The 13,251-nt window shown below is 38.8% G+C and overlaps 1 protein-coding gene across 2 annotated transcripts in view; it reads left to right on the top strand.

Moving 5' to 3' along the window:
* The window catches only part of vav3 (vav guanine nucleotide exchange factor 3), a 113,630-nt gene extending 104,810 nt beyond the window's left edge, over positions 1–8,820 (top strand). For both annotated transcript variants that reach the window (XM_002932179.5, XM_012962510.3), the window contains 3 exons: positions 3,247–3,376; positions 6,865–7,016; positions 7,358–8,820. In XM_002932179.5, coding sequence (XP_002932225.2) covers positions 3,247–3,376; positions 6,865–7,016; positions 7,358–7,399 — 324 coding nt within the window. In that variant the 3' untranslated portion in view covers positions 7,400–8,820. The remainder of the gene's footprint in view (positions 1–3,246; positions 3,377–6,864; positions 7,017–7,357) is intronic.
* Positions 8,821–13,251: the final 4,431 nt, after the last annotated feature.

Genomic DNA, 13,251 nt, shown 5'->3' with positions numbered 1-13,251 from the left:
ATTACATTACATTACAATGCAGTTAACATACATTCCATAAAAACTTCTGACATATTAACTATTTATTATTTATATGGACTAATTATAAAGTAACACAAGTGTTTATATTTTCAGCAGTTGCATGAGTATTTATTGGGCCCCACAAAATTTTCCATAAACATACTGGACCTGCTAATCAGTCATGGCCCCCTACAGTTCCTGGGCCCCCAGCAGTTGCAGTTCCTCTGCAGCTACACCCGTGCTTTTTAGATTTGGGGGGTCTATATCAAATTGTTTGTGTAGAGAACCCATGGGTCGTGTTCAAAAGTATTGGTATTATGTGCTCGTGTCCTTCAGTGGGGACCCAGATATGGTACTGATTCCTATATAATTTGTCACTAGTTACTAACATGGGGGTGTGATAAGCAGTAACAGGGACACAACACTAGCCTGTGGCAACTTGCCAGGCTTCTGTCAGAAGCACCATACAAAAACTTCTCTTCATGAGAACCATACACCATGTATCTATACGCTCAACATAAAAAAAGTACATCATTTGAAATATACGTATTACCTTTCTGGTTTCTATGGGCTAATTTCCCTAAAAATCAGGGAACAGATGATGATGAATGCCAGTGAAACTGACAACCACTCAGCTTTTTCAGTTACACTCTGGAAAGCGGTAGAATAAGAAGGTGAACTTCACCTTCAAGTACAATTTAAAAACAAATCCTTTTTTAGTAACTGGTGCATAAAAATAAACAAACACAAAACTGTTTTACTGTAAATCCAGCTTTTATTTCTTATGTAAAGATCTTACATTTCAAAACACACGGCCAGTTTTATGGTAGGGAAGAGCGGTAAAACCCTGGTCCCAGTGCATCACAGGTGCTTTTGGGGGTAATAAGGTGATAAAAGGACAGACTGTATTATGTTACAATATGTATCAGATGTGTATAGTATATAAAAACTTGTAGCTGTCCAGCTTTTCCTGAACCATAATGCTCAGCATCTCTTGACAAGTCAAGTGCTTTAAGAACGTAACTAGTTCCAAACTAAGCCTTCCATATATAAGACTGATCCTGTAAACGGTAATGATTACAAGTAAACTTACTGTATGTACTGTAATTATTACATTTACTGGGGAAAAGGGTAAATCAAATCATTCATGTCTTCATACACAAACCGACTTCAAATGGATAGGCCTTTTATTAAACTTACACATAGTTGTGCCCTTTCAATACTGTGCTTATACTATTGGAGACTTTATGTCAGCAGCAGCTTTGTATCTTAAGGACACTCTGACTTGGGGAATAGTACTCATCAACTGTGTTCTGTAAGTGCTAGCCTCTAAACTAACAGGGTTTCCAGAAATAAGAAATCACTTTATTATTCTACCAATCCTCTGAATACTAAAGAAAAACCTTTTCCTGCCAAAATGTTTTCTTAGTATAGTATGCAACAGCCTGCAGGTTGTGGCTGCACAGATGCACGGACGGAAAGAGAACTGGAAAATCCACATTCCCTGTAGAAGAATTCCTCTGCTTTTTTTTCATCTTTAATACATGTCCATAGCCGCAGATGTGCATACTGTAGTCCTAATAGTATCCTATGTAGTTTAAAATTCTGTTTGTAAAGAACAATGCCTGCAGCTTCAACATTATGACATCTACAGTAATCCAGTTCGTACTGTAGTCTGCATGATCAGTAGTACGTAGCCTGTCGTCATTTCTACATTTAGAAAACATCTTCCCAACTTCATGCAGTGTTAGTAGGACATGGCCTGCAGGTTTAAGTTAAAACAACATCTATCTAATAGTTTGTAACCATAGTATTATTTAGTCTGCAGACCTATACTCAGAAAGTTCAGTAATGCATAGCATTCAAGCTATTAATGAATGCATTGTATGCTTGTACTTCTTGATTATTGCAGTAAAGGAAAAACACTGACGTGCTTCCCCAGCTTTATTTATTCATTATTCAACATCAGTTGCTCATATTATGTAGCCTGAGCAGCACAGACAATTTAACTTATCCAAATACATAGAAGGAAAAAGTCCTTTTTTTACATGTCCTCCTTACCAGCACACTGCTGATAAATACTGGTTGAATACCCAGGGCCAGTAAGAGCTGGCTGGGCTAGATAAGTCCTAGATCTTGGGGTTACTCCATGCAGATTACAGCAATCTACTATCAAAGGGAGAACAAAGGGAATAATCCAACCACTATGGGCAGAACCCAAGGGAATAGTGTGTGTGTGTTTGAAAATGGAACAGTAGAAGAGAAAGAGTCAGCAAATAACAGTATCTAGTGGAAGGAAGAAAGGAAGTGGTCAGGGAAGAATCACAATTAAATATGACAACTCTCAGGAAACCATGTTTACTAAATCAATAGGTAAAAGAAATAAACATAAAAAACACTGACCGTAAATTGTGAAAGACTTATTTATTTATTATTATTATTATTTATGTCATTAATATCATTAATACCATTCAGTACGAGCAGGCATAGCTTGAGCCATAGCTCAGGTAATATATGATTACCATGATAACCACTGCCTTTAAAGCCTAACAGATACAAATGTGAGTTAGACAGCCAGTCTGATGTGTCAGGTATTGAATGTTACCATGATAGGCCAGTTTTATCTTATGTCATTTATGTCAATAAAATCTGGCTCATGCCTGACAAATCTTCTTGAATGGTTGTATATCATATATGTTTGTTTTGCTGTTTGCTTAGTGGAAGAGCTTCTGCAGAGAACAGCGGATTAGGATGTTTATCTGCTTCTAGTATGACAGTCAATGACAAACAGTTTTTGTCTGCGCCTGTATCCTTCATTTTCTGTAGATGAGTACTTGTCTAGAGAAGCCGTAGTCCCATTTATTCAGTTCAGTAGCTGAAGCTATGTTCATTTCAGAAATGTCAGCTTGTACCCAGTCGTCACTGTAAACTACATATTTGGCTAAAATGTTGATACAGGTGTGGGATTTGTTTTTCAAAACTAAAAAGGAATACGTGGCCTCAGATATGGTTTAATGCTAGCTATTTTGCATTTGGTACAATGTACGGTATCTTTTATTACAGAGAAAAAGCAATCCATTCACAAATGAAGTATTGTTGTTTAAATATTATTCAGAGCTTTTTGTATAACGGTTTTCCCTGTGAAAGATCCCGTCCCTGTTCTTGTAGATGATCCTAAACTGAACAATGTTATTTGGACATGTCTGTTATAGTACTCAGGGAACATGAAAATATTTCTCTGCGCAGGAGCTGGTAGAGTATTACAAACATCAGTCGCTCCGGGAAGGGTTTAGGAGTTTAGACACAAAACTTCTTCTGCCCTATAAGTTTCCTGAGAACCACACTGGACATGCTTGCAACCGGACCTCAGGATCACGTAAGTATTTCACAATCAGTGTATCTGTTTAGCACACTCTGTCTGTTTTGTGGTCACTACACTTGGAGAAGCATTTCAGCATACATGTATATAATATAGGTCAAATTGGTTTCATTTATGCCTGTATGGTTCTCAAAAATCCAGTGGAAAATAAACCATAAGAAGAAGTTTCTGCTCCAACAGACTAAAAACTGCAACTGTAAACCTACTGAAGGTCATGCAAGCTATTCAACGTATGTATTCAGTAAGGAAGAATTGTTTGTGTAGTACTTAGTGATTCCCCATAACCTGGCTGCATTTCTCAGTGTTAACATGTAAATTGTCTGTAGTGCCCATTAATGCCTGTTGACACTGCAGTATGGCTCCAATGCTGAGTTACACTGAGTAACCTGGCCTTGATTTATATCATCTTCTAGAAGACACAGTTTTTCCTAAAAGTTTATTTTGTAGAATTCTGTTCCATGGGGCTGCAGTAAAACAGTGTTTGATTGTGCTACAGATGTGACGATGAGGCTGGAATATACTGGCACTGTGTAACTTAAAATATGCTGTCAGTAGGTTGTGCAGTATCTCTGTGCCACATAGTTTCCAGTGATGATGCAAAAAAGTAACATGGTATGGAAAATCACAGATTTTGCTTGGCTGGAGTGTTTACCGATAGTATATACAGTAAAAGCTACCATAGCAACAAAACACTAACAGCAACTGTGCTCTCCACAATGTGTAAAACAGGGGACTTGTAAATGCTACCTGATGATTGGTTGCTGTGGGTGATTAGACCTGTAACAAACAGGTACTTTTGTTACATGACCCCTTTTGGCTGCAATACTGATAAAAGCTATAAAACAGTGTTCCCCAACCAGTGGCTCACAAGCAACATGTTGCTCCCCAAACCCTTGGATGTATAATGTCAAACAGAACCTTCTGTAGGCTGCCAGTCCACATAGGGGCTATTAAGTAGTCTATAATAGCTCTTATTGGCACCCCAGGAATGGTTGTGTTGCTTCCCAACACTTTTTCCATTTAAATGTGGCTTACAGGTATAAAAGGTTGGAGATCCCTGCTAAAAAACATGACATATAAATCCAGTGGCAAAATGTAACTTTACTACTGTATTCAGAGATTCCCCAAGCCTCATTTACAAACAACGCAAGTGGAAAGAGCTTAACGGACACAAAAACGAATAATGATGTAAATCAGAAAAGCAACTACAATGGCCAATGTCAGTGTTCCTCTTCAATCCACTCTGATAAATTGCATGCAAGTGCATGCATTGACACGAAGAAACCCTTGAATTATATAATAGTCGCAACCACATTGTGCCCAGCAAATCCTTTGATACAGCTGTTATTAACAATGCAGTGCTGAATGAAAGTGATGCCATTCTAACACAAATAATTGGGGACTTGCAGGGCTTTCTGTGTAATGTGGCTGCTATGCCCATAACACTTAATAAAACATCCTGAATGCTATGTTATATGGCAATGTGACTGTGGTGTTCCACAGTTTACTATGTAAAATGCCTATTAGTGTCAGTGGCACTAAGTAATTGGGATGTGATTCTGTAGCATTGTGCAAGGTGATTATGGTTATGCCCTGTGCCACTAAGAAACACAGCTAAGATTCTCAGAGTGATGAGTGTGGAGCCCAGTGGCACTGTGTATCATTGCTGTGATGCTGAACCACATTCAACAACACTGGGATGATGATTTTCAGTGGCACTATGCAACATGGCTGCAGTGCTTAGTAGTACAATGTAACATGCATGTTATGCTCCCAGCACTATAATGTGGCTGAGATTCTCAGTGGCACTTTTTGTGTCATGGCTGTGATTCTTAGTGCCACTATGTAACATGGCTTTGATTCATGCCTGCAACACAGGGTACTGTGGCTACTATGCCATTTGGCTGCGTTCCTTAGAGACTCTAAAATGGCTGCTGTGCTCAGTCACTATAATACTGCTTCTCAGTTGCAAACTATAATCTGGTGCTACTTGTTAACTGTGACTGCGATAACTGCGATGTTGTTGTGACATTCTGGTCTCTGCTTGTCTGTCTTCTCTTTAAGCCACATCTGTGCAGTGTGGGTTTGCTTTTGTTACTGCTCCTGAGTACAGCTTTGTGCCCCCCTCCACCACTCCCTTCTGGTCAGGTAGCTATGCACTGCTTTCTACTGCTCCTGTGTTTCCGCTACCACATTCACCCCTTCCAGGCGCTGCTTTCTACTCTTGCTGTGTTTCCATGGCCACAATAACTTTTTGTAGGCAATGCTTTCTTTTCCTCCTTTGTTTCCTTTCCCACAATTATCCTTTGTTGGCATAGCTTTCTACTCCTCTTGTACTTCTACTCCCACACTCGCCATTTGTCTGCACTGCTTTCTCTGCCTCCTGTGTTTCCATTCTCACAGCCACTGCGTTACTGAGCTGCCAGCTGACTTACATGAAACACCAGGTGATGCGTATGCCTAAAAAGCCTGCACAGTACATTCCAGATCTTTGCTTTACATCTGGCCATACACAAAAAGATCCACTTGTTTAGTAAGGATACCTGCAGATCAATACCTGATTTCTCAACCGATTTTCCAATCATTTGGCCCCAGAACATAGAGAGTCTTTATAAGCTCATCAGAGATATTTTTTCTGTAACTCAAAAGCTGGCAGCTGTGTGACACATTTGCTTCAAGCTTACTGTATATCTGCTAATTTCTTTGCACATTACTCAAGAGCAAGAACTCTCATAGGGCTTGCAGTGTAGGAATGAAGATCACAGAGAACTCTCCATTTCAAGAAGGCAATAAGTTAGAAACATTGCATCGTCTGAAACTGGTATTTTTGTCCCCAAAATACATTTGTATTCTAAATGGGAAGTTAAACCAAAAAGCTGCACATTTACATTCTGGGCAAAGGACTCCAAGCTGACTTCATATATCCATATAAACTTCCATTTGTGGTCCATACTCTATGTACAATAATAATGTTAAATATCAGTGTAAAGCATGTAAAGTTTTGTCTTGCCACATGAGGCTGAATTATATCACTTATGGTACAGTATAACAAAATATCCCTTTGATTTGGCACCATACAGTCTACCTGTTCCTCCTAAAAGAGACTCAGAATCAATAGTTTTTGTAGTGTACATTTCCAAAAAACCCATCAAATATCAAGGTATTCTGTTGTGGAGTTATTATATTCCACCAGATATTGTCCTATTACTACTGCTACAGAAAGAATTGTCTCTAGTTATGTATTAATTATTTATTTAAATTTAATTGTCAGCTAACAACCATCTGACTTAGACTGGCATGAACATCCTGTGCCACGAGCATTAATAAAGTGCCAACTGTTTTTTAATTTGTAACCATACTCATGTCCTGCCAATTATGGATCTGTTATTAATATTTTACATTTTGTCTTTGTGCCCCTTTACACAACATGTATTGCTAATGAATATATTATACCTTAATAAATAAACACTATCTTGTTCCCTCAGTTTTCAGCCCAAAGGTTCTAGGTATTGCCATTGCTCGCTATGACTTCTGTGCACGTGATATGAGGGAGTTATCCCTTTTCAAAGAAGACGTTGTGAAGATATATACAAAGTCAGGCACCAATGGCTGGTGGAGAGGGGAATCTAATGGAAAGGTAAGTTATTGAAAACAAATAAGATATCTGGGGTTGGAGAGTGACTTACATAGAAGTATCAAAACTCAGTGGAGGGAAGTGTTTGGAAATTTACAGTAAGTGACTGGTGAATAAGTGGTTTCTTGTATAATACAAAATGTGAAGAAAGCAGACTTCACAGTGAGGGTCCCATATAAAGAATCAAATACTTTTACCCAGGTCAACTCGGAGGTAACTTCAAATATCCTATTTCTAACAGAAGGTATATGATATATATTAAATAAGTTTTCTTTTTTTTATACTAATACAGGCTCATTAATTTTTATTTTTTTTAAAGTAGTTGGTTTTTTTGTTTGCTTTAGGTCGGTTGGTTTCCTTCCACATATGTAGAAGAAGATGAATGAAGAATACACTTTATGGAAGACTTAAGTGCAAGATCCTTATGTGAGTCTCTGTAGAATAAGTCTGTCCACCATTTTGCAGAATCCATTTCCAGAGGGCAGGGTGCAGCAGTTTTGAAGCTATTTTTTCCTGGTAAACTGGATAAACAAAGGATTGGATCTGTCAGTGTTGATTAATGTGCACCTTGCAAAAGGAAGAGGGCAAAGGAGCACGAGGAGCGTCCTTCATGGTATACAGCCATATTGATACCAACCTTCTGGAACCGAGGGGGTTACTGATCCAAGAGACTCATTATAAAATATATCTCTTGCTTATTCTTATGCAAAATACATTTTGGAGTGAAAAAATCAATTTGCAGTTTTTTGAAGAAGCTTTAGAATATGTCTGCTCGAGTGAAGGCTGTGAAAATTAAAATTGTGGCTAGGCAAATACCCTCAAGGGAACCTATCATTCAAAATGCAGTGTCACTGAGTACAGAACAGCAGTACAGCACTTTCCAGACCATGAATTTAAGGCTTAAACCATAACTACACGTGTAATATTTACCTGTTCTTGCTTAATAGGTAAGTTAGTTTAGGGTAATGGCATATGAGCCTAGCCTGTAAGGTTGATACAAAAGATTACCTACATGAAGGTCAGCCAGGACTGCATCAATATACAACCCCATTCCTCAAATCCTTTCTGTTGGTTTTTTGTTTCAGTGGAAATTGCTCTCAAACTATTCTACAACAGTCTTACTCTTTCTACCTATATGTAGCAAAGCAGACTGCTGGCTACACATCTTCTAGCCAACAGGCCAGTGTTTTCAGGAAAATGCAACAATCTCATCTGACAGACTTGTAGCTGGGGAAAATTCATCTTGATATATTTCTCATGGAAATAAATAAGGCAGCAAAAAAAAGCCAGTTATCCCTAACTCTAAAAATTCTAATATTACACATTCCAGCAGTAATAGCTTCACTTAAATCTTGGACCCAAAACCCCTTTCTGCATATATATAAATGTTTATCGAGTAATGTTCACTAGATCCAGAGCCACAGTTCTTAAAATATATTGCAAGGTGGTGGCCAGAGTGGATAGAATATATCGTAATGATATGGTCTATTGTGCATTCATTGACATTGGCTTATTTTCTAGCCACTAATGAAAAGCATAAAGGGAAAACACCAGGCAGCTGATATATAAACCCATGTGTTTTGTTTTGTTCATCATTATCCAAATACAACTCCGGACAAAATCCAGTGTATATGTACCCTCCGATTGTGTCCAAGTCCATTGTTGCCATACATGCCTGAATCACACTAGGGAAAGAGCAAAACAAGTATTGTTTCTCAGCTCATTTATTTCTGATTTATGACTATATAAATGCAAATGACATCCCATTTACCAAGTAACTTCATCTGCATCTTCCAAAACTAAAAAAGTAACGATGTGGCCCCTTTGGAACAGGCTCTGCTGCAAATACACACAGACCTTGCAAATGATGTTGGGAAAATATTCTGGATGTGGATTTAAACAAATACAAGTATTAAAAAACATAAACATTATCTGCAATGTGAACAATGTTCCCTTTTGCACATATTAGTACTTATGAATTATATATTTTGTGAAAATACCAAAGTATTTATGTACTAATGGGCCAGTGGAAAGGACAGCACTGCTATGTACATTTCATTATAATTTTTTCAAACAGGGATAATGATAAGTTCTTTTTTACTGTTGATGACAACTGTAACTCTTTTTAACCAATGGGCTTGCTGTTTCTCTTGTCATTTGTTGTTTACTAGATTGTAAGCCGTACGGCGCACTAACTCATTCCTTATAAGCCATGTTTAAGTTGTATATCTGGTACACTCTTTTGCTGATTTTCTTTATGACTCTTATATAAGGCACTAAAGTAGGCTAAAACTCACTCTAACCAAAGCCTTCCAGTGTCAGTACTCTGGGCGGACAAATGGTTAAATGTTACACCTCATTTGTTCTATGTGTTCTACGCAACCATTGGGGTGTATTTCAATTCTGAAATTCTTACAATGATACAGATATGGAGTGTGTAAATATGTGTATAGAACTAGACCTGCTTGTATAAAGTTTCCTGTACAGTCGGAACTATCACATCAGTGTTAGAATTATAACAGAGTTATATATTTAAATATATATATTTTTAGTGTTGTAAAATCTTGAAATCTTACCTCAGAGTAATGCCCATAGCTACTCTTTACTATGGGTGTCTGTGTACCAAGGGCCTGTGCCCACTCTCTGAATAAGGAATGGCGTCGCCAGATTGTGCCCTTCCAGGCCAAGTGCCACAGGCTTGTTGGTGCAGCTCTGTATACTGTGAGTTTGAAAAAGTCAGTGTTTCTCTACATTATTTGCTCTATTATGCACCCTAGTTTGTGGCTGTTTCCCTGCCTCTTTAATAATCCCCCCTTCCCTGCTCCTCATTTCCCTGTCTCTTTGTATTATCTCTCCCTATAACTCCTCTGTTCCTCTGTCACATTACATATCCCAGTACCTTTCCAATTCACTGCTATATCTTCATATTTCTTATCCTACGTCCCCTATATCTCCTTGTATATATCCCTTGTAGCTTCCTCAGATAATTGCCTCTCTTCCGATAATTTGCAGTTATTTTAATATGCCATGTTAATATGCCCCATTTCTCCTGTTTTTCCCTATATCTCCCTTGCAGTCCCATCAGCTGAAATTAGCCTGTCATTTTCTGGAATCTCTCCAGTTACATCTCCTTGTGACATTTCCCAGTGCCTCTATGTAATATTAATGTATCTATCCTCCCCAATTTCCCCAGATAACATTTCCCTCTTAAGCTGGCCATACACGTGGCGATCTGACGATGTTTCGTACGACCATCGGTCGCACGAAACATTGTCAGATCCGCCACACACCATTCAGGGCTGAATCGGCAGATAAGGAGGTAGAAACAATAGGATTTCTACCTCCTTCTGCCGATTCAGCTCTGAAGGGAGAATTTTGGTCAGGCGCCTTCTATGGCGCCCGATCAAAATTTTCTAACCTGGCCGATCGACGAGCCGACCGATATCAGCAGCTTCCTGCGACATCGGTCGGCTCGCTGACATACCATACACGCACCGATTATCGTACGAAATGAGGTTTCGTACGATAATATCGGTGCGTGTATGGCCACCTTTACTCTACACAGTCTCCCCTATAACTTCACTACTGCTCCCTGCTTCTCCAGAAAAACACACACTAATGGACATTTCTTTTGGTATGTTCTCTGCCGCTGCCCCAGATAAAGTTACCCATGCCTGTGTCTCCATGCAGTCTCTCCTAAAACTCCTATTGCTGCTCCTACATATTGTCACCTGTTTCTATTTCACATCTGTCCCTCTCTAACTCTCCCTGTTGCCCCCCACATAACATTTCCCTTGCCATGTAGATGCTATGCCCTTTTTCACGGTATGTATCTTCCCTTGATGCTCCCAATGCAAACACTTGTTTACCCTACTTATATCTTATAGCACTTATTGACTTGTCCTTTGATTGTTCCTTCTGACTCCTTAAATTGTCACATACAAACAGAACCAGAATAAAGCAGAGTATAATGCAGAGGGCTAATATTTCCATGTCTTGCTGGCCATGAGGAGTGAGCTGCACATCACATTGCAGTATTTTGGGCTCTTCAGTGCAATTTCAGAGTAATGAAATGAACCATTTATCTGCTCTGGGCAAATTGTTTGCAGGTGCCTAACCCCTAAGGTAAATTTTAGATCAATGGCCCCTGAGTACTGTATGTATTTTCAGTATGTGAATGTATAAAGCTACACACAAAACCAGATTCAGTTCTAACAGAGCTTACTGCAGGTAAGCCCATTGTTCCCATTGTTATTTTGCATTGTAATGAGATTTGAGAGGTGTCAGAGAGCAGCCAGACCCAGTGGAGACATACAGTGGCATTCAAAACACAAGGAACAACATATACATGACATTTCCAATATAAACAGTGAAGCAGATAAGAACCTAAACCTGCACACAAGTGTAATCACTACAGTTCTAGCAATTAAATCCTCCTTTATGACACTTATACCATATATGAGAGCATATCAGTGCTCCTCGGGTTCCTGCTGTAGGATTATAACAGGCGAGAATTTTGCATTCCTTTCATTTTTTATATGTGTTTCTGAAAATGATTACTTTGCATATATATTCTCAGCACAGTTATTGTGTGGGTACTGTACTTCAGTTAGTCATACAATAGACCAGGCCGGATTGAATCAATTGAAAGGTTAAATGTATGTACTCATTTTTTAAAATAAATCCCAAACATGCATTTACTGTTTTCCAACTTCCAGTGGCCCCCCTGCAAAAAAGCCTTGTGCCTCTCCTCTCCGTCCTGTCTGCTTGGCTTCCCCACGTGCTCGCTTGTTTGTGGTAGGCAGTGACGTTTAACCAGCAAATGGGGCTAGAAAGGGAACCAACATATACCCTGGGGGTGACAGGGTCTGTTCTATTCTGGTTACCAACGTTCTAATGTCTGATTATTTTGTGTTAATTTCATTGGAAACAAGGGCTAATTACCCATAAACATTTATACTATATAGATGTTAGGCTGTCAACCATGTGCTCTGTTAAATTCTCATATTAAATGTTTCCAATATATTTATTGAGAAGGTGTCTTTTGTCTTTTACCATAGTTTTGTTTACTTGCATGAACTGACTAATAGCTGTGGGCAAGGCTGCCTACATTAATTATGGTTGCTAAGTTAGCAGAGTCCTCATTATTAGCCAAATGGTCACTGGGGCCCCCTGGGTAAACAAGACCTTAGTTCTTGGTCAAACCATTAGGGGAATCCAATAAAATTACCAAGAACAAAGATCTGATCTGCCCAGCAAACACTTAAATACATTGTGAAAACAATGCCTAAGACTGTAAGCTCTTCAGGCGGGGACGAATGGGAATGAAATAAAATCTCTGTAAAATGATTGTCCTATATAAATTAGGGACAATTTTAAATTCATGCTCATGAGATCCCAGGAGTGGCATGACTCCGGGTGCACCGCGAAACTAGAGAATCCATCCCTTCTTCTTACTTCTCGAACATCTGCCTTATAAATGTGAGGTGTCCTGTACTATGGCAGTATATGCTTCAGTTAGAGATCATATTTACACAACCAGGATTCTGTTTGTCTGTAACTTACAGTATATGAAATATATGGAACTCAGGTATAAGTGTGCACTCACAAACAAAATTTAGAACTTGAGGAAGGACCAGGTTGGTCCGAAACTTGTTGTGCTGTGCTATGCACCAATAAACAGAATTGTTTGATTAAAGGAACAGTAACACCAAAAAATGAAAGAGTTTTATAGTAATAAAAATATAATGCACTGTTGCCCTGCACTGTTAAAACTGGTGTGTTTGCTGCAGTAACACTACTATAATTTATATAATAAGCTGCTGTGTAGCCACGGGGGCAGCCATTCAAGCTGGAAAAAAGGAGAAAAGGCACAGGTTACATAGCAGATAACAGATAAGTTCTGTAGAATACAATAGTGTTTTATCTGTTATCTGCTATGTGCCTGTGCCTTTTCTCCTTTGAATGGCTGCCTCCATGGCTACATAGCAGCTTATTTATATAAATTATAGTAGACTTTCTGAAGTAAACACACAACTTTTACCAGTGCAGGGCAGCAGCACATTATATTTTAGTTACTTTTATACACTTTCATTTTTTGGTGTTACTGTTCCTTTAAAAGGCTCTCCAGTGGACTATTTACAACCCTAATTGTGCATTCTGCTGGAGAAACATGTTTTTTCTTCACTGCATGAACTTTGCAGCGCACATGTGCTGTTTGCAGATGTAAATGTCAGTG

The sequence above is a fragment of the Xenopus tropicalis genome, chromosome 4, assembly GCF_000004195.4.
Source record: "Xenopus tropicalis strain Nigerian chromosome 4, UCB_Xtro_10.0, whole genome shotgun sequence".
In the NCBI taxonomy this organism is placed as follows: Eukaryota; Metazoa; Chordata; class Amphibia; order Anura; family Pipidae; genus Xenopus; species Xenopus tropicalis.
This window is presented reverse-complemented; position numbering and strand designations above follow the sequence as displayed.